The sequence below is a fragment of the Leucopleurus acutus genome (genome assembly GCF_964270905.1).
Source record: "Leucopleurus acutus genome assembly, chromosome: 13".
In the NCBI taxonomy this organism is placed as follows: domain Eukaryota; kingdom Metazoa; phylum Chordata; class Mammalia; order Artiodactyla; family Delphinidae; genus Leucopleurus; species Leucopleurus acutus.
In genome coordinates this window covers 65021957-65043354 of record NC_139155.1, presented here as the reverse complement: position 1 = coordinate 65043354, position 21398 = coordinate 65021957, and the positions used below count along the sequence as shown (strand labels likewise).

General features: G+C 54.5%; 3 protein-coding genes across 4 annotated transcripts in view; all 3 read right to left on the bottom strand.

Annotated features, from left to right (window-relative positions):
• CABIN1 (calcineurin binding protein 1) overlaps positions 1–7643 on the bottom strand; it is a 97954-nt gene extending 90311 nt beyond the window's left edge. Inside the window, exons 1-5 of the mRNA XM_082852872.1 lie at positions 7604–7643; positions 2567–2648; positions 1998–2090; positions 838–951; positions 77–211 (exon numbers count right to left, since the gene is read on the bottom strand). Coding sequence (XP_082708998.1) covers positions 77–211; positions 838–951; positions 1998–2090; positions 2567–2569 — 345 coding nt within the window. The 5' untranslated portion in view covers positions 2570–2648; positions 7604–7643. The remainder of the gene's footprint in view (positions 1–76; positions 212–837; positions 952–1997; positions 2091–2566; positions 2649–7603) is intronic.
• Positions 7644–9948: 2305 nt separating this feature from the next.
• On the bottom strand, positions 9949–12485 carry DDT (D-dopachrome tautomerase). The gene is made up of 3 exons (XM_082852663.1): positions 12313–12485; positions 11804–11979; positions 9949–10189 (listed from the first exon to the last, which is right to left on the bottom strand). Exons 1-3 carry the CDS (start codon positions 12418–12420, stop codon positions 10117–10119), a joined length of 357 nt encoding a protein of 118 aa, XP_082708789.1. The 5' UTR covers positions 12421–12485; the 3' UTR covers positions 9949–10116.
• Positions 12486–14522: 2037 nt separating this feature from the next.
• LOC309971031 (glutathione S-transferase theta-3-like) lies at positions 14523–19980 on the bottom strand. Of its 2 annotated transcripts, XM_082853804.1 has the most exons (5): positions 19793–19980; positions 18325–18412; positions 17626–17776; positions 15303–15479; positions 14523–14973 (listed from the first exon to the last, which is right to left on the bottom strand). In XM_082853804.1, exons 1-5 carry the CDS (start codon positions 19902–19904, stop codon positions 14779–14781), a joined length of 723 nt encoding a protein of 240 aa, XP_082709930.1. In that variant the 5' UTR covers positions 19905–19980; the 3' UTR covers positions 14523–14778. The 2 variants fall into 2 exon arrangements, with proteins under 2 accessions (XP_082709930.1, XP_082709931.1); XM_082853805.1 differs by lacking the exon at positions 19793–19980 and having other exon boundaries at positions 17626–17715; positions 18325–18402.
• Between the last annotated feature and the right edge of the window lie 1418 nt (positions 19981–21398).

Sequence of the window (21398 nt, the reverse complement as noted above, 5' to 3'; positions counted from 1 at the left end):
ACACACTCTTCAACCAACCAGACCACAACCCCACCCCTCCCCCAAGAACTCCCAAAGACCCGGCTGAGGGGAGCACCTCCAGGTAGAACTCCATGGCTGTCTCCAGGTCCTCCCTCTGGGCGGCCAGCTGGGCCAGGTTCTTAAACGTGGAGTACTTCAACATCAGCCCAGGGTGTTTCAACCCCTCCTTCTCATCACCAGACGAAACTGCCTGAGAACAAAGCAAACAGGAGTAAAGTGACACCCGGGCTCTGAAGCCTCAGCTGGCAGCCAGCAGGACACCTGGCTTCAGGGCTGGCTTCTGCCACAGGCCCTTGGGCCAGTCCAGTGCCACCCTCCACTGGAAAATGAAAGCGTGGCCCCAGATGTCCTTTAAGGACCCCCCAGTTCCGAGCACACAGAGGAGAAAGGCCAGACCACCAAGAGGCGGTTTGCGGGCCGTCTGGGCACCAAAAGACACAGAGGGAACCCTCCTGGCACTACCGCCACGCCTGAGGGCCCAAGCCTAGATGGTGACATTTACAGCATCGGTAAGCCAGCCAGAGGCTCCCGCATGCCACTCCCAGCTCTGATGCTTCACTAGCTGCATGGCTTTGAGCCAACACCACCTCGCTAAGCCTCCATCTCCACACTGTGAACTGGGGACAACGCACCCGCACTTGGCAGAGTGGCTGTGAAGACCAAGTAGGAAGAGCAGCTGGCATTTACGGAGCTCTTACTCTGCACCTAGAACCGTTCTGCATGCTTCTCTGGACTCACCCAACCCTCAGAGCAAGCCAGAGAGGTGGACGCTCCGCAGGCAGGGAAGCTGGGGGCAGAGGGCCTCTGGGGCCTCACCTCTCGCAGCAGGCGCGCCTCCAGGAGCTCGTGGTAGGCCTTGGCGGACTCCTCAAACCGGTCGTGCTTCTGCAGATCCAGGGCCTTGTGGTACAAGGCAAAAGCCTCTGCTTCCTGCAAACCAAGACAGGAGACATTTTCACACAGCACAAAGGTTTGTCTTTTTAAGCCAACAATGTGTGAGAGGGAGCTGCTGTCAAGGCCATGTTACTCGTCAGCTGCACGCTCTGTGCTGGAAACAGTCCTAACGCTCCAAGCTCGCAGGAGCTCATCACTGGGAGAAGAGCCCCTCAGCAGCCCCCCAAGGAGACACGAGCAGCACGGGCTCACCTGAGTCTAAGCAACAGCAGAAGGCAGGCTGAGGGCACAGAGCAGAGCAATGCCAAGGTTCTGTGAGCCTCGCTGACGCTTTCTGGGAGAGTGGCCCCAGCAGCCGTAATAACCCAGGGACTCCGAGAGAGCAGGGAAGGCTTCCACTGCTTTCTATGTGCTGCTCTGCCTCAGCCTGCTCGCTGCCGGGAGGGGCAGAGGGGGCACTGGGCAGGCCGAGCCCCACTGACACCCCTCAGGGCCGGGGACCACTGACTAGCAGCGTCCGTGAGGGCTCCACACACTGTCCTGGCTTCTCCCGAGAAGGGGGAGGTGTAGGCTTATTCCAGGGAAAACAAAGACCGGAGCAAACCCTTGTTATATTCGCGTAGGAGGTATGGGGAGAGCCGGCGGAGAGTAAGGCAGGCAGGCTGGAATGGAAGTGGTGCCGGGCCTCGTGGCAGAGAGGAAAGACCAAGAATCCGTGCTCCCCACAGACCACCAGTGAGACCTGGGCTAGGCAGCACCCTCCGGGGCCTCCCCCTGGAAAGTGACGTGCTGCCATCCCCTGGGTGTGCCAGCTTCTGAGGCCCACACAACCAGCTGAGTGAAGAGCCAGCTCCGGCTGCAGAAGGGCCCACGCACACTCAGAATAAACAGTGTGACCATCCTCAGCGTGACCCTCTCTAAGTGAAGCAGGTCAAACAGGAGATGGAGAGCCAGCCATCTCTGTAAACAGGGTTTTCCTCTAAAATCCCATTCAGGAGACATCGGGATGCATCTGAAACATGGTGCCACCCGCAGAAATGAGAATCAAGGTCCAGCTGCAGAGAAGCCCATTGACCACACACCTGCGCCTCCTTTGTCTGGGTCTTGTGACTTTTAAAGCTTCCTTCATGATCATCCTCAACCGTGGAGCTGGCATTTAAGGCTGCGATTCGAATCTAGAAGCAGAGATTTGACGGAAGAGTTGCTTTTAGATGAGACGTGTCTCATCTCTTCAGTAACCCACAACACGCACAACACTCTGTAACACACTCGGCCTCAAACAGCTACGGCCTCCCCAGATGCGGAGGAAAAGGAGGACTGGGACATTCTGAGGGAACCACACCAACCTGTTCAGGGAGCGTGTCCACTACAACAGGAACAGGCTGGGGACACCCCAGCAATGGCCCGACACAGCAGAAGACCCAGGCATCGGAAAAACAGATTCCAATGACACGGGATAACTGTGTGCCTCTCTAGCCATGGTGATGCGGCCCTGTAAACCACCCAACAGGAGAGCGGGCACCCACACCCTCGAGGGTGCCAAGAGCCCTCTGGGGAGGAACGCTGCCCCATTCAGACAGCCGTCAGGGCCCATCCAAGAACATGGCCCTCGCCCCGGAGGACCGCAGAGCAGGTGAGCATTAGCACATACCATAGTCAGAGGCTTCGGCACACCGCCCAGCACCGCCCAGCACTGACCAGCACCGGAAGGGCAGTGCCAGCCCACGCGGCTCCTATGGAGGAAGGAGAACAGGTTGAGGGAGGGCCCGGGAAGCACCAGGCCACCAGGAACCCATGTCCAAACCCACGGGCCTCCCGGCTCTGGGCACACAGGCTAGTGGGCCTCGGGATGGCTCTTCAGTCTGTTACCCGGGGAGCCCCTGGTCCTTGGGACGGAATGCCCACCTTTGCCAGACCAGGGGCCAGGGACAGAGGGGAGTTAGACCGACATCTGCCCCCAGGACTCACTGCTCAGCAGAGGTTACAGATCAATAAACAATTATTTTTTCAAAAGTTGAATGAAATAAAGACAAACACAGGCAACAGGTGGAGAACAAGTCATTCGAAGGGATGGAGGAAGGTGAAGGAGGAAGCCCTGTGTTAAACCCCAGGAAGGGACAGCAGTGGGGTAGAGGGCGGGAAGGCAGAGGCAGGGGGCCTGGAGGATGGGACGGAAATATAAAAGGAAAAAAATTAGAGGTAGGCAGACCAGTGTGAAATCTGCTAAAAAAATGACAGGATTGGTGAGGATGTGGAGAAATCAGAACCTCATCCACTGCAGATGCGAACGAAAAATGGTGAAACCCGTCTGGCAATTGCTCAGAATGTCAAACACAGAAATTCCACCCCCAAGAGAAATGAAAACATGTCCACACCAAAACTTGTTCATGAATGTTCACAGCAGCATTACTCATGACAGATTGAAGGTGGAAACAACCCAAATGTCTGTCAACTGACAAATGGATAAAGAAAATGTGGTATGTCCATACAATGGATTATTATTCAGTGATAAATAAAATTAAAGCACTGGTACTTGCTACAACATGGATGAACCTTGAAAACACGCTAAATGAAGGAAGCCAGTCACGAAGGCCACATACTGTCTGATTCCATTTATACAAAATGTCTAGAACAGGCAAATCTACAGAACCAGAAAGTAGTCTAGGGGAGAGGGACACATGGGGAGTGACTACTACCAGGTACAGGACTTCTTTCTGGGGTGATGAAAATGTTCTGAAATTGACGGTGGTGATGGTTGCACAACTCTATGGATACACTTACACTCAATGAATTGTATACCCTACACAGGCGAGCTGTTTGGTCTGTGAACTATGTGCTGCTATTAAACAAAGAGATGCCAGGAGCCTGGCTGGGGCAGTGGCACTGGGGACAGAGGGGGGGGACACGTTCCAGGAGGCAAACTCACAGAACGGGGGGCCCTGGGAGGCTGGAGGGAGCAGCAGGGGTGCCGGGTAACAGCGGGGGTTCTGGCCTCTGGGGCGGAGAGGAAGAGGCAGCACCACCAAACAAGCCCGTCAGGGCAGAGGAGGGAGCCAGGAACAGTCCCACCTGAGAGGCTGGCAGAAGGCCCCGAAGGGCCCAGCAGGCAGTGGAAATGAGCCTTGGCAGAGACTGAACACGTGCTCCACATGTATAAAATAAAATGACCACTGCTACTGCCAACGGAGCTCACAGCTAAGACCTTCACAATGGGCTCTGAGTTCTCCAAGGGTTCCTACAAGGAAGAAAGAAAGTACAGTCTTCACAGACGAGGAAGACTGAAACCCCACGAGGCTGATAGCTATTTTATCTCCTGGGTTCCACATTTAGAAAAAAGAATTCTGCTGATTAACTCTGGAAACTGCTGCTTGACTATAAACTATGCTACAATGGGCACTGTGACCACCATACAATCTGGAAAAAAAAAGACGATAAAAGTAGAAACTATAGCACTAAAACCCTGTACCTAGGGAAAACACACACACATCCCAAGGGGCAGTGCCCCTGTGAAGAGCGAAGGGAGAGAATGAAGTCCCCATCAACTCTGGGTGGTGTCTTTCAGTCGACCTTTCAGAGGCCAAACCAGCTTCCCCAAGGACTCACTCTTCTCTGGGAGTGGATTTCCACACGTGCTTTTGATTGTGGACAGATCAGGCTTCACAGCAACCGATTCAGCTGCCAGATTCTGGACTAAGGAAGGAAGGCCCTCCCTCCGCCCCTACTCCCTACAGGGCTTCCCTAGTGGTGCAGTCGTTAAGAATCCGCCTGCCAATGCAGGGGACATGGGTTCAAGCTGTGGTCCGGCGAGATCCCACATGCCGCGGAGCAACTAAGCCCGTGCACCACAACTACTGAGCCTGCGCTCTAGAGCCTGTGAGCCACAGCTACTGAGTCCACGTGCCACAACTACTGAAGCCCACGCACCTCAAGCCCGTGCTCCGCGACAACAGAAGCCACCTTAACGAGAGGCCTACCCACCACAACAAAGAGTAGCCCGCCGATCGCTGCAACTAAAAGGAAAGCCCACGTGCAGCAACAAAGTCCCAACACAGACAAAAATAAATAAATAAATAAATGTATAAAAATAAATAAAGTGTTAAAAAAATCTACAAATAACAAATGCTGAAGAGGGTGTAGAGGAAAGGGAACCCTCCTATATTGTTGGTGGGAATGTAAACTGGTGCAGCCACTATGGAGAACAGTACGGAGGTTCCTTAAAAAACTAAAAATAGAGCTACCAAACGAGCCTGCAATCCCACTCCCAGGCATATACCCGGAGAAAACCATAATTTGAAAAGATACATGTACCCCAGTGTTCACTGAAGTACTATTTACAATAGCCAAGACACAGAAGCAACCTAAATGTCCATCGACAGATGAATGGATAAATAAAATGTGGTATATTTATACAATGGAATATTACTCAGCCATAAAAGAAAGAATGAGGGACTTCCTTGGTGGTCCAGTGGTAGAGAATCTGCCTTCCAATGCAAGGGACGCAGGTTCAATCCCTGGTGGGGGAACCAAGAACCCATATGCCGCGGGGCAACTAAGCCCGCGGGCAACAACTATTGAGCTCGCGCGCCTCAACAAGGGAGGCTGCGTGCCGCAAACTACAGAGCCCATGCACTCTGGAGCCCGCGCACCACAACTAGAGAGAAGCCCACACGCCGCAACAAAGAGTCCGCGCCCTGTAACAAAAGATCCCACGTACCGCAACTAAGACCAGACGCAGACAAAAAAATAAGGAAACTAAATATATTAAATAAATATCACAAAAAAAACCGAATGAAATAATGCCATTTGCAGCAACACGGATGGACCTAGAGATCATTATACTAAGTGAAGTAAGACAGAGAAAGACAAATATCATATGATATTGCTTATATGTGTAATCTAAAAAAATTTTTAAAAAGATACAAATGAACTTATATACCACAAAGAAATAGACCCACAGACATAGAAAACAAACTTATGGTTACCAAAGTGGGGGGGATAAATTGAGAGTTTGGGATTAACAGATACACACTACTATATATAAAATAGATGACCAACAGGGACCTACTGTATAGCACAGGGAACTGTACTCAATATTTTGTAATAACCTATAAGGGAAATTAATCTGAAAAAAAAAGATATATATGTATGTCTAACCAAATCACTTTGCTGTACACCTGAAACACAACATTGTAAATCAACTATACTTCAATAAAAACACACACACACAAAGTAGTTTAAAATAAAAACTTTACAAAGAAATAACCATTTGAGATTATATATTTATCATCTGTAAGCAATGTGAGAATGAGAACCATAGCCATATTATTCACCACAAACCCTAGAAACCACAAAAAGGAGTTAAAAAAAAAAAAAAAGCTACTGTATAAAGATGAGAAGGGAAGTATCTGGTACTCATTTCTCAGTCTCCCAGCAGAACAGTTGCATTTTCTCAGAACAGCACATTCAGGAGTTAAACCTCACAAGTTTTCAAACTCTTTATAGTTTTCATGTCCTTCAGAACACATAACAACAGCACACTTTGAGCACCTCGTACCCTGATCCAGTGGTAAGTGGTGATGTTTCCTAGCAGGCTCTGGCCCAGGAGTCGGGAAGGAGTCGGGAAGAGTAGGTCTTAAGCTCAGTTGGGGCACTACCCGGCTGTGTGACTGACATGGCATAAGATAACCCCTCTGGGTCTCAGTTTCCTCTACTGCATGAGTCTTTGGACTAAATCAGGCGTCTGCAAGCTCACTAGCCTACTGTTTCCATACAGCCCAAGAGCAAAGAATGATTTTTACATTTTTAAATGGTTGAAAAACTTCGTGACACGTGAAAATTACATAAAACTTACATAAAATTCAAATTTCAGTGTCCCTAAATAAAATTTTATTGAAACACCACCACTCTCTTACATACTGTCTTTGGCTGCGACCACAGTACTCAGTACAGTATAGCACCCGAATACTTATACTATTATAAGTATACTCATACTTACTACAGCCACAAGACATAATACTATTACTCGGATACTCCAGTTCTAAGAACGATTATGAGTCACCCAGAAGGAAGCCCAGCCGCCGCATGGAATCCGCATACACAGCACGACCTGTAGTAACCCAGGCCCCTAAGGGTGGAGGGCCCCCAGAGCCCCTTGTGCAGACACCTGCCAGCATCAGGAAGCTCTATCCGGCCCAGGTCCGCCTCCTCGGGGCGGTGGGGCAGTCAAAGCTTGCAGTTTGGAGCCAACGGCCCGCGGGGGAGCCGGGGACTCGGGACAAGCGGCTGCACGTCCCCTCGGCCTCAGTTTCCACAAGTGAGGGGCGCTCACCGCGCAACGCCGCCGTGAAGGTGAAGAAGAAGGACGCGAGGCGGTGGTCAGCGCGGGGCCCGGCACCGAAGCCATAGACCGGACGGCGGCTCCCGCTGCGGCCACTGTGATCCCTGCCCCCACGCGGAGCCCCTCTCAGCCCCCCGGGACGAGCAGGAGCCGACGAGAGGCCCGCGCGGCAGCGGGGCCCAGCGGGGCCCAGCCGGGCCGCTCCGGGTCCCGGCTTCGGTTTCCCCACGAGGAGCCCCAGCGTCCGCCCGGCCGGACCCTGCCACCGCCGCCCGTCAAACCCTCGCCCCCGGCAGGGCAGAGCCGCGCCCCCACCCGGGGCCGCCCCAAACCCGCTGCCAGCGAACTCACCAGGCGTCTCCACGGCAACCGCCTGTCCGCCAGACCCCCGCGCCTGCCGGCTGTGCGCCTCACAACAAGGCGCGCTCCCATTGGCTCCGGAGCCGGCTCCACCAGCCAGTCGGCAAGCGCTCACGCGCCGCCCCGCGGAGCTGGCGCGCGAGGACCCTGCAGGTGCCCGGCGCAGCCCTGCCCTTCGGCCGGAGCGCGGCTGGGGGCTCAGCGCCCGCTCCCTCCCCACCGCTTGTCGTACCCGGGAAGCACCGAGCTCGGGGCCTGGCCCGCAGCAGCTGCCAGGTGACGGCCGCACTACTGTTACAACCTGCGACAGGTGTTCTGAAGGCCGTGGAAACCTGGGACACTTGGAGGGAACCGGGGCCGGAAGAGCATTCTCACATTACCTGGACCTCACCTCGTTCCGAAAAGGATTTGAAACCTAAAAGTCACAGATACAAGCAACTACTGAAGCAAAAGAAAAAGGGGGAGGGGGAGCGGGGGATGAACGTACCGGGGAGGAAGTGACAGAACAGAGCCGGAAGGAGGGCCCAGCATTGACGGGTTTCTGACAAGGGCCTGGGACACAGGGGTAACGCTCTTGGGAGCTAAGCGTTTTAGGGAAGGGCTTCACACTGGTTGACATTCATAGCGGCTTGAGTCCAGCAAGAATGACTTAAAGAACGAATGTTATGGCTTTTTCTTTGACTTTATTTATAGACAGTAAAACCATGGTGAAGAACTCATAGACGGTTCAGTACAGTAAAGCTTTAACGATATGCTAGTAGATGAAAAAATAATTGAGTCGCCAACCTTGATTTTTGAGAGGAGTATAAGGGGCAGGGTTGGGTTAAACAGAGCATAAACAGATGGTTTCAAACTTTCCTGGATGACTTGCAACCTTGTATGCAGTTCCCACAACTGAGTTGTATCTTGAAAGATGCTCTGGAGTGAAAGTTGAACAAAGATGGGAAGGGTGGTGCAAGCAGCAGGGAGCTAGCTGTGTGGCAAGGTTTTGAGTTGAGAAACACTGCTGGTCATGCAGGAGCCTCATGCAGCATGGTGTTTTCAGGGGGTAAAACTCAGGGCCACAACGGGGAGAGGTAATGCCCGTGTGGGGGGAGGGGCCAGTCCTCACAGCAAACAGATGACATCACTCACAATAGTGGGGATAAGATTGAAGCTGGGGAGACCAGATCTTACCTTATGGTCCTGGCAAGGGTTAGGCATGAATCCCTCCTTAGGCACTTCAACCATTCATTTGCATTCAACCCACAAACATTCCCTGAGCTCCTTTGGGAAGCAAGACATCCATGTTGGCAGAAGGAATGAGAGCAGAAACAGCTGGGACAGCGAGCCAGGGAAAGGAACTCCAAGCTATAGCTTTTAACAAGTCCTCAGCGGTGGTCAGGTAAACACAGCAGGCACAGGCACATTCTTTTGGAAACTAACTTATTAACCAGGTGGACTGCATAGACTGCAGATCTCAATTTGGCATTTCATTGGTGCACAGGATGATCAAAGCTTTAATTGTGCAGAGAAACATAGCACCCAGAGATGTAAACTCTGCATCCGGAAGGAAACTGAAAAGGTGACTTCCTTTGGGCTACCCCCACCCAACCTGTATATCCTCTGAAATGCAAAAGCATGGTATGTTCTTTAGATGGGGGTGCGGGATCCCATTCATTCCATTTCTAGAAGCAGATGTTGCATTTCTGGGTTTGCCATTCTGGGACATGGTTTTTTTTGTTTTGTTTTGTTTTGTTTGCAGTACGCGGGCCTCTCACTGTTGTGGCCTCTCCCGTTGCAGAGCACAGGCTCCGGACACGCAGGCTCAGCAGCCATGGCTCACGGGCCTAGCTGCTCCGCGGCATGTGGGATCTTCCCGGACCGGGGCATGAACCCGTGTCCCCTGCATCGGCAGGCGGACTCTCAACCACTGCGCCACCAGGGAAGCCCTGGGACATGGATTTTTACAAGGCGCACAGCTACACTGAATTCTCATCAAGATTCACTGGAGAAGGTGAAGTTTGGCAATGTCCACGGAAGGTCCCTAAAGCCCAGGCTGAGGACAGGAACATCTGGTCCGCAGAGTCTGCAGGAAGGCCCAGGCTGGACCAGCTGCCAGCTCCTCCCCACCAGCCTGAACATGGGCATCGGGAGCAGGGCCTCCAGGCTGAGCCCTCCACCCTGATTTGGGCAGCCGAGATACAAAACATGAATCAGAGGCCCTGAAGACAGGAACATCCCACCTCCCAGGTTCCCTAAAGTCCCCACCTCATAAACCAACCCCTGCTGCCCAGGGTGGCCCAGAATGCCGGAGGAGGGTAAAGGGAAGTAGAGAAGTCATGTTTGAGAGACAACGCTCTTCATTTATTTGTCGTAAGGATGGGGAAGAGGACCGTGAGGTCACAGGCCTGTCTGCATGTGGGCGTGCCAGAAGCTGGTATCCACCAGGCCCTCACTCTGCCAGGAGGCCTCTCTGGAAGGGGCTGCCAGCTCACAGATGCCCTGGATGCCCTCCACGCCAATCATAAAAAGGTCATGACTGTCCCCTTCTTGCCGATCTGCCAGGGCTCCAAGGGGAGAAAGCGGATAATTATCCTTCAGGAGACAGAGAAAAAGATGTCATCAGCTCCTTGGCTAATGCCTCACATTCCAAGACCCCTAGCCAGGTACTCCCACCATGGGCTCTCAGGCCAGCCTGCCTTAGCCCACCAGGCATTTTGCAAGCCTGTCTCAACCCATTAATGCTCTCTGCCCAACCCCCGACAGGGCAGTGGGCATGTCAAGGTTGGGATAGTGACTGCACATCATCATCACCCACCAAGAACAGACTCTCAACATGGCGGCCTCTGTGGTCACTATATGCTCTGTCTGTGGGTTCACAGGGGAGCCCTGTCTTCCAAACTGCAGGCCCCATGGGGGCATGCGCAGTGCCCAAGCTGCCTGTTTTTGCAAAGCCTGGCTCAAGAAGGCCAGGCACGAGGTGACTCCCCCACCACCCCTGTAATGTCTGTGGAGTGAGTGAGTGTGCCCCTCTCACAGAAGTGATAGGAAGTTCCTTGTGAAGAAACAGGATACCTGGGATAGCCTGGGACCAAGGAGGTATATGTGACAACCTGTTTTCCCATTTGTAAATAGGCATAATGGAGGTATCTACCTCATGGGGATGGCATGTCCACACGAGGGGTATGGAGAGGGGGACAAAACTTCTAAGGATCAAATGGGATCAGGCATGTGAGTTACCTATGGAGTATCTGGCACATGGTAAATTACACATTACTTATGTTGTTAGAATTATTATCACTCCCCAGCTTGAGGACCAGGTCTGAGCACCCCCCACAAGTAACCATTCTTCACCAGCCTTTCTGGGCCAATGAAGGCTCCATTCTGGAAGGTTCTTTCAAGCTTCTCATATACTTAGTTCCTTGTAGGCATGGACTTGGCTCAGGAATATTTTTCACCCAGGAAGAAACTTTAACCTTGCCACAGAGTCCCAGGTTTGGGAGCTGTAGGTGTTCTTGGGAATCGTTTAATCCATGCCTCTCTATTCACAGAAGAGAAGGCTACAAACCAGAGATGGTTCACTTCCAGGTTTGTCTGGATCCTCCAGCTGCATGGGACCCAGAACCCAGGTCTCCAGACATTCAGGCCAATGCTCTTTCCACTACTCTGTGGCCCTCCCAGGAACCTTACCTGGGACCTAATTGGGCCATAGGCCCAAAGGTCACAGCCTCAGGACATAACCAGAATTCCTCGACCAGCTTGGAGACGCTCTAGAAAATTACACCTGTTTCCCTAAGATGTGGGGAAGCCTGAAGGCAGATGATAAATGGCCTTGGTTTTGTCAGGGTAACAACATCCTGCCCTACCAGGTGTCAAGGCAGGTGCAGTATAATGCCATCCCATGCAGTACCCCCAGGGAGTGGTTAAAGGAGAGCCTTCCCACTTCACAGATGGAAACACTGAGGTCCTGGAGGCCACACCTTGCCCAGGTGTCACAGGGACCACTACAGAGCCAGGAATTCACTCAATTCCACTACCACTCTCAAGGTGGGCCCACCACCGGGGGGCGCAAGGGGCCCTGCGGCACCACATCCTTCTAGCGAAGGGTGGGGAATTAATTTTTTCTCCAACCTTAGGAAGGGCCTCAAGTCGGATCCCTGCCCCGTCTCGCAGCAGTCCCAAGAGGGTCCTCTCCCTGCCCCTACGCACCGGTCCTGGGCCAGGTCCAGCTCCTTGGTGAGAAACTCGAAGAGGCGGGCACTGTGGCCCCGGTTCTCCTCGGCCGTGCCCACCACACCGATGGAGGAGACGAGCAGCTGCGCGCCGGGCTCCGCCGAGCCGTTCATCGCCATGGCCAGGCCGGGCCGCACCGTCACGTTCACGCGCTGCGGTGACACGAAAGTTTCGCCTGAGGCCAGTGTAGGCCGGGGTGGTGCTGAGGACCGGGTAGCGCGGAGTGGGGGAGCGCAGGCCCCGCGGGATCAGGGCCGGGGGCACGGGCCGGGGTCCTTGCAGGTCACGTCGGGGTCATGGCTGGGCAAGGCGACAGGGAGCAGACGTGGCGGGTGGGGCCGCGGGGTCTTGGAGAGCGGGAGGTCAGACTTGGCGGGAGGCGGGCGCGGAAGAGTCAGGGTCGCGGTGGGGAAGCCGAAGCGCGGACAGAGCCCGACCCCATCCACCAACCTCCTCCCTCTCCGTGCTCCCCTGGGCATACTCACGTCCTCAGGCTTGCCCAGGATGGCGGCAGTGGCCGCGCAGAGCCGCTTCTCTAGTCCCGCGGGCACACGGCCGGCGGGCAAGTTCGTGTCCAGCTCAACGAACGGCATTTCTAGCGGGAAGGCGCGCGAAAGGCCGCCAGGGAGAAAGAAAGCACGGAATCCAGGTGGGTGATCTCCAGGGCAGGGCTGTAGGGAGCGGGGGAGGCGGGGCGCCGCGGAAACCCGCTCTTCATTGGCTGGGCAGGTACACAGCGCCCCCCGATTGGCTGCCTAGACTACACCCCCCGGCTTCGGCCGACAGTCTCCGCGTGCTACGGCGCTGATTTCCGGAAGTGCTGTAGCCCGGCCGGCTCCGAGTAACCCCACCCCCAAGGAGACATTGGCCGCTCCAGGCCCCGCCCACACGACAGGCCCCGCCCCCGCCCCAGCCACACTGGCCGAGGTTTCCGGTCTCCTGCAGCTTTCGGGCGCTGCTGCGGTCTTCTGCTTCTTAGCCAATATTTAGATGGAGGTCTGAACACCCCCCCCCAAACACACACACCTGTAGGAGCCTTCCCCAGGCTCCACCCTAAAAACGTTACATCGTCACGGAGGCTTAAAATTATTTTTAAATGGGTTGCCTCCAAGTCAAGCAACTTCACGTTCCATGTGTGAATCTGCACTTATCTTGATCAGGTCACCTGGTGATACATGTGGGCTCGAGTGGGGCTGGGCAGAGACCCTCGGGCTCCCTGCATCCCTACCTGGCCCCCAAAGACATCTACCTTTGTGGCCTCTTGTGCCTGTGCCAACCTTACCTCACGGTGAAGGACAGCCCACCGGGGGGTGAGAGCCACCAAGTCCCAGTAGAATTACCAGCAATGTTTACAGGACCCTATGTTTCTATAGGTGAAACAAAAGTTGTTATTTAAAATGTGGAAGTCGGACTTCCCTGGTGGTGCAGTGGTTTAGAATCCACCTGCCAATGCAGGGGACACAGGTTCGAGCCCTAGTCCGGGAAGACCCCACATGCCACGGAGCAACTAAGCCCGTGCACTCAACTACTGAGCCTGCGCTCTAGAGCCCATGAGCCACAACTACTGAAGCCCATGTGCCTACAGCCCATGCTCCGCAACAAGAGAAGCCACCACGATGAGAAGCCCGTGCACCACAACGAAGAGTAGCCCCCACTCACCACAACTAGAGAAAGCCTGCGCACAGCAAGAAAGGCCCAATGCGGCCAAATTAATTAATTAATTAAAACGAAAAAACCGTGTAAGTCTGTTGAGGTAGCCAAACATGGTACTCTCATCTACGTTGTAAAGCTGTTTGAATTGTAAATAACAAAGATAATTGAAATTGTATGGATGTATATGAACAATTTCAATTACACATCTAAAATTCTATTTAAGTGCACATATTAAAGGAGCCTCTATGGGAAGCAGGCAGGCTGAGGCTCTGTCTGTCCATGACCCTGTCTCCTTCCTTTATTAGATGATTCAGATATCAGAGGGTCTAGGACACAAGACAGGTAGATTGTGACCATCCTGAGGGACAGGTGGCAAGTCTGGGACCCAGGGTGTAGCGTGGAGAAGACAGTGGCCGGGGTTACGAGTAGGCATGGGAGAGCAAAGCCCCTCAGCAGCACCAGGAGGGCCAGGAACTAACCTGATACTTCCCTCCCTGCAAGGAGGTTCATGAACCAGCCCTGTGCCCCACCTGTGGGAGACAGCGTCACCCCAGAGGGAGGAGACAGACCCAGGAGACTGAGATGATTCCTGATTGTGACTGTCTTTACCAAGTCAACTGTGACATGTGCCAGTCCAGGGGGCATGGAACCAGCTCCCTGCCAGGACTGAGGGAGGGAAGCTTTGAGGCTGAGGAGCCCAGAGGGGTCACCTGACTTGGCCTAGGGTGAGAAGTTGGAGGAATTCTCCCTGGAGAAGGACATGGTAACAAATGCCAAAAGACCAGGAAGAGCACCAGGCAGGAAAGGTGAGGGGGAGCCCGGTAAGCAGCAGAAATAGGCTGAGCCAAGGCCAGGAGGCCAAGGAGGAAGCTGGGAGTTGGTGCTGGGGTGGGGGGGTAGAGCCAGGAAAATGGTGGGCTACTGGGGGAAACCAGAGGGGGTGCCCTGGAGGGACGGGGGCAAGGCCTCAAATGTAAAGTTCAGTGACTCGTCCTTTGTCCTTTAGCCTCAGGGCAGTGATGCACCAGGGTAAGTTTCAAACAGGAGACGGCCGGGGGGTCAGGGTCACATCTGTGTTTACTAAAGCTATTTCCAGAGGTTACATGGAAGTCAGCGTGCAAGGGGTAAGGGTGAAGTTGGCAGGCAGACAGAAGAAGGAACAAAGGACTGGCGTGTGGAAGGCACCGTGGACCGGATGCTGCGAAGGTGTCTCGCTCACAGCCGAGGGGAGGCAGTGCCATTTCTTTATTCTGAGGACAGAGCTCCGTCGATGGTGGCTCTGCAGGCCCACCCGGTACTCACTGCAACAAAAGCTGCGCCAGGGGCTTCAGCCTCTCCTTCATGGCAGTGTCGGCTGGAGGCAGGTCCTTAGCCTTCATGATGACCGCGTGGGCCTCCTGGAAGAGGTCCTCCCCCACTGCAGCTTCCACCCGCTTGCGCCACGCAGCCAGCTTAGGCCGGTTTTTGAAGATGTCACAGCCGGCACTGACAGGCTATGGGAGAGGAAGCCGGGTGGAGGGGTGGGACCCAGAGAAGCACAAGGCAGCATGTCCCAACTTAGGGATCCCTCGGGTGGATTTTCCCTCCTCTGCCACACGGGTGATAGGCTGGGGGTTCTCCTCCAGGAAATACCGAGAAGCTGCTCAATAAGCCTGCAGGGTGGGGTTTTTAAGCCCCTTTTTACAGATGAGGACGCTGAGGCTCAGAGGGGGAAGTGACCCGCCCAGGGCCCCCCAGCCAGAAAGGACAACGTGAGCTGGTACACTGGCTCTCTCCCAGGGTACCCCAATGCCCAGCTGGTCCCCCACCCCACGACACTCACATGCATCAGCTCTGTGATGGCCACCAAGTCTGCCACTGAGATGTGAGGCCCAGACAGGAAGTCCTGGTCCTTCAGGAACTTGTCCTCAAGCAGCTGCAGGCATCTGTCCAGCTCAGCCAGAGTAGATGCCAGTGTCTCAGGGGGCACCCGTTGGCCCAGGAACACAGGCAACAACATCTGGTAGGTGGGCAGGCAGGGGAGGGCTCAGGGTCTGCCCAAGGCCCAGCATGGTTCCTGCTCTCATTCCACCTATCAGCCATCCTTCACATTTCTCCTCACTCCCATCTACCATTTCCCACCCACAGCCACTACCAGCCCAGGCCTTATCCCTTACTCAGGCACAGATAGCCTCCACCTCTTCCTGGGTCATCACATCGGGCAGCCGGGGGATACTTTGGCAATCCCAGTCTGCCCATATCTTCTCCCTGCATAAAGCCTTCCATGGCTCCCTAGTGCCCTCGCTGCAAAGGCCTCAACACAGGGCAGCAGCCATCCTCTCCCACCCCACCTCCCACTCCACACCAGGCTTCTCAAATGGGAATGTGCGTGCAGATCCCTCTGGGATGTGGTTCAAGTGTACGGTCCTAATCAGTACACCTGGGTGGGGCCTGAGACTCTGCATTTCCAAGCTCCCAGGTGATGCTCATGCTCCTGGCCCATGGCCCACACTCTGAGTAGCAAACATCTACACTCACTCTCCTGGACTTCTCTCCATTCTACCCTCAAATGCACCGGGCTTCCTCCCCCACCACAGCTTGTAAAGCTATGGAAACCTTCTTTGTGCCAAAGGGACCCCCAGAGGGAATTCCCTGGCAGTCCAGTGGTTAGACTTCCGCGCTCACTGCCGAGGGCCTGGGTTTCACCTCTGGTCAGGGAACTAAGATCCCACAAGCTGCACGGCCAAAAACAACAACAACAAATGGGCCCCCAGAACAGCGGTTCCATACATGCAGCAGGGGCCAGCTCACACTCCCTCACACACGCAGGGAGCCTGCTCTGTGCCAGACACTAAGTGCTTTACCAATAATAACTCAGAGTTCACATTTCAAAAACCTCTGCACGTTTGATAAGTAAAAATGGTATCTGCATGCTCTTTTAATGTGCATTTGCTTGATTTTTACTGAAGTTACATGTTTTCATCCATTTATTGACCCTTTCTCTCTGTCCTTCAGTTACATCTCTGCTGGTTTCTTCTGCGCATTTTTCTCCTGTGTTTTGATGGGCTTCTAAGAGCGTCTTATTTTTTTTAAGCATATTTATTTATTTAATTTATTTATTGCTGCGTTGGGTCTTCGTTGCTGCGCCCAGGCTTTCTCTAGTTGTGGCGAGTGGGGGCTACTCTTCCTTGTGGTGCGCAGGTTTCTCATTTTGGTGGCTTCGCTTGTTGCAGAGCATGGGCTGTAGGCGCGCAGGCTTCAGTAGTTGCGGCATGTGGGTTCTGGACTTCTCCAGTGGCATAGTGGTTAAGAATCCACCCACCAGTGCAGGGGACACGGGTTCGAGCCCTGGTCTGGGAAGATCCCACATGCCGCAGAGCAGCTAAACCCATGCACCACAACTACTGAGCCCGCACTCTGCAACTACTGAAGCCTGCATGCCACAACTACTGAATCCCGTGCGCCTAGAACCGGTGCTCTGCAACAAGAGAAGCCACTGCAATGAGAAGCCCGCTCACCGCAACGAAGAGTAGCCCCCGCTCACCACAACTAGAGAAAGCCCGCACGCAGCAACGAAGACCCAATGCAGCCAAAAATAAAAATTAAAAATTAAAAAAAAAATTTTTAATGTTCTTTCTAACATTTCTTTGCCAAGATCTTTCCCAGTTTTTTTTGCTTGTTTTCATTCTTTTTTTTTTCTTACACAGATTTTGTGTAAAATCAATTAGCCTTTTCTTTAAGTCTCCCACTGTTACTAGGCTTATAAATCCTTGCATACCCAGAAATCAGATCAACATTTAGTGAAATATCTTATTTCTTCCTACTTTGAGGTTTTTCGCTTAACACCTCTCCATCTGGAAAGTACATGTGTAGCAAAGTGAAGGTTTGATTCTTTTCTCTCCCAAAAGACAATATTCCCAGGCAGCCTGGAGTGTGCAAAAGGGCACAAGATTAATTTCCAGCAGCTCAGGAATCAAGACATATTGGGGGAGTCATTCCCAGGCTCTGTGCCTTGGTTTCCCCTCTGGGAAACAAGTTGGTTGGCCTGGAGCATCTCTGGCATTCTAGAATTTAGTGTTCTCAGGTCTCAGGTCTGAATGGAATGCTTTAGACAGAAAGCACCATCCCCTGGTCACCAAGGAAGGGCTCCCTGCTCTGAAGCTCACCTTCTGCCACATGGTCCGGGTGCAGCTTGTTCGCAGGGCCGTGTGCTGCCACGCCAGGTACTCATCCACACGGGCTCGGGCCTGCAGGTCCTGCGGGTACCAGTGGTCGGGGGTCTCATACTTGCGGGTCAGATACAGCAGGATGGCCACACTGGGGAACACGGTGGGTGCAGGGGACATGCCCCAGTCACTCTTTAACCATTCCACAGGGGCCAGGCCCTGGGTGAGGCCGGTCCCTGCTCCTCACACATCTTTCCCCAGCTCCTGGGGGTGGAACATTTCACTGTTTCTGGTACAGAGTAGGAGTGTGAGGCTCAGAGAGGTTAAGTGACAGCCAGGATCACACAGCTCTATGTTGGGCCATCCTATCATCAGAACTAAGGGCACCAAGTGAAAAACAAAATGTCATGTGATTTCAGAAAGTGGTTGTATGCTCAGAGAAATCTCCCATGAGGAAGCAGTGCCCAACATGTGTCCCGAAGGATGAGAGCGACTCCAATACCATTCTCCAACATCTCCAGGGCAGGGACAGCAACAGGAGGAAGACCAGGCGCCCCTCCCAGCCCTGGGCAGCTCTGCTGACTTCAATCCACTCTCCACCCTCGGGCTGGTAAGGGGCTCAGGGCACAGAAGCCACGATCCGAGCCATCAACGGTGGACACACAGATGGCTGACTGGTGCAGCCAAGGGACCCATTACCTCTCGGCCAAGGTGAAGTCCCCGTCCTTCAAGGCGGGCACCTTCCTCAGGGGGTTCACCTGGGCAAAGTCATCGCTGTAGTGCTGGCCTGTGGGAGAGACCAGTGAGGCAGGTGGGGAGAACTCTGAGCCCTCTGAGGTCTCTGCCCACCCCCTACCCCAATGTCCAGGCACCAACTTTCTGAGGCCTCCATCCAGGTGGGGCATCAGAGAAGACGAGGCCACTCTGCTGGTCAGCAGATCATACACGCTGAGCCTGCCAGAGGTCCCCCCTTCCTGTGTCCACTCGCCCCACCTTGGAACCTGGGTCAAGTAGCATCTCACCTTGGACTTGGGAGGAGGGTGATTCACTGCAGCTGTAATCCACCCCAGCCCCAGCCAACTCCATCCACGCATCACACACTCTAGCCTCCTCCCTGGGCTCTAGGCTTGTCCACTGCAGTCCCCCTCTCTGTGCAAACTGGGTGACCTGTCTACACCCCAGAGCTCCAGCCACACCTGCTCCCGGCCCTCAGCAAACCTCGCTCTCACCAGCAATACCTGCCCGACTCAGCCACTCAACCTCCTGCAGGTCAGCTCCTCTTTCTTTCTTGTGCCAAACCTTCAAGGCTCCTCCCCCACAGGGGTTCCCAGGTCTGAATCACATCTGCATACCTCCCTGTCCCGGGCCAGTGCAGATGGTACACCAAGTTATGTATGTGGAGTTGGAAGGCTTCAGTGGAGCTGGGATCCAGCCTGGCCGTACAACCGCCTGTGGGCCTCTTTGCCCTTCTACTGCATGGACGGAATCACCCCTACCCATCCTCCCTCTAGAAATTGCCTCTGTGCCCAGCCCCCACCCCAAGGAGCATTGAAAAGTCAGAGCAAGCTGGCATCAAAGCAGCTGGTGGTTCATGCTGGGGCACCAGAAGCAGAAGGTGGGCAGGCTCGGCCAAGCAGGGGTCTCCCTCCGGGCCTGCCAGAGGGGCTCTGAATCCAGAGCTTATCCTACTGTCCAGTTACAGCCCTGCCCCCTCCCCGGATTCTGTGTAAGTGGAGGGGACCTAGGCAGGCCTAGGTAGGAGTAAAGAGGAGACCAGATGCAGGTGTCCAACCTCCTCCTGCCAGCAGACCCAGAAACTCAAGAGATGGGGGCTGCTTCCACCGGGAATGAGGAGGCAGTTCACTCTTTTCTCCAAGCCCAGGTGTGGAGGTGTTGGAGTTGTCACTCCACTTCCCGCGGCCCCACACCCCCACACCCCCACTGCTCTCTACCTGCTCTGCTCCTTCCTAACCTGTATTTTGAAGAATGGTTAGTATTCACTAAGCAAAGGTAAAGACTCTGAAAATACACAACTTATAGGCGAAGCCACGGTTTCCGACTGGAGTCCGTCTCTTGCCGTCTGTCTGCGCAGGCCGCCTGACCGTGGGGCCCCGGGAGTTCGTGTGCACACAGGGGCCCAGACCCCGGGCCTGCCTGCCGGGCCCACCTTTGAGCAGGTCCACGGTGCGCAGCTCGAAGGGGATGCCGTTCTTCTTGGCGAAGATGTAGACGGCGCGGCAAGGCTGGGACAGCAAGTCCAGGTAGAGCTGCAGGCCCATGGCGAGGGCGGGGGTTAGGATTAGTGCAGGACTGGGGCAGAAACGGCGGCAGGGGCGGGCAGGGACCACCGGCTACCCAGCCGGCGGCCGCGCGCAGCCTGATTAATCGAGCCGGGCCGCGCCTTCCCCGCCCGTTGGATGGTGCCGGAGAACTTTGGACCAATCAGCGGCGGCCTCGCTCTCCCGCCTTCCCTCTCAGGGGTTCTGGGCTGGGGTCCCTTCCCTGGTGGGGAGGGTACAGGGAGACGGACTCTTGACAGTTTCTCGCCGCCAGGTCAGTCCCCTAACCCGGACCTCAATGTCTACCTGAGTCAAATGGGGCGGGGGGATGATACTGGGGGGACGACGTTGAGGGCGCTTCCAGCGCAGACACTCAGTGAATTGAGTCGAAAGTGTTGGCCCAAGCCACCTTCTCCCACTCGCGGAGGGGGCTGAAAGAGGAGGGACTTAAGAGTCCCCAGGAACACAAATAGAGGAGGAGAAAGGAGGTGCCACGGCCTCCCCTGGGCCCACTGCACAGGGTGGAGACTGGGGAGGGCGTGTGGACCTCTGCACCCAGCAAAGACTAGGTCCACACCTCAGGAAGCCGCCCCTCCCCAACCTTCCTTACACTCCCGGCTAATCCCTCCAGCAAAGCAGAAGCCCTGTGGGGCCCATCTAGAGGTTTGCAGGGGGGCCTGGAACCTCCCCACTTCCTTTGCAGGGCCAAACCCCTCCAACTACAACCCTGGAGCTCCTGAAGTCTGTGGCTATGATGCCCTCATTCTCTAAGCAAGCGTCCTGGATAAAAAACCCTGTCCCCAAACCCAAGACTCAGAAAAAGCCCCTTGGCAAGAGGATCGGTTACTGCAAAACTTGAGAATAGCTTGGCCTTCCTGGGCCCCAGGCTCCCAGTTTAAAGAAGACCTATCCCCCCAGGGCGGAGCCATGTTCTCCACCCCCTCCAGTGGACTGCCCTCCTCCACAAGTCACCCTTGGCCGGATTACTGCAATATCCAAATCTCCCTGCTTCCTCCCTGGCCACCGTCCAGTCCAACCCCCAACAGCAGGCAGAATATTATTCTAAAATGCAAGCTGAGCATTCCGTTCCTGTTCATGGTTTGCAGCTCCTAAGTGTGGCATTTAAGGCCCCTCATGACTGAGTCCTGACCAGGAGAGCTGCTGTTTGGATTTCCCCTCCCGACCAATTCCTCAGGACAGATGCAGGACTTGTGATTTACAATACTTGGTGCCAAAGGGCCACGTCCTGGGTGACTGGCCCAGCAAAGTGATAGCTGGCATGCCTACAGCCAACACCAGTGGACGCCCGATACCCCTGCTGTCTTTCTCTAAGAACTAGAAGGCGAGGGGGCATTTGTTAATTTCACTCTTGACAACCATCAGGGGGAAGCTGATCCATGGGGCCTAGGAAAGGGGGTTGTCTTTCGAATAGAGGCCAAGACCAAGGTCAGGACAGAAGGAAGTTCAAATAAACCACTCGTCAGAGTTAGAAGC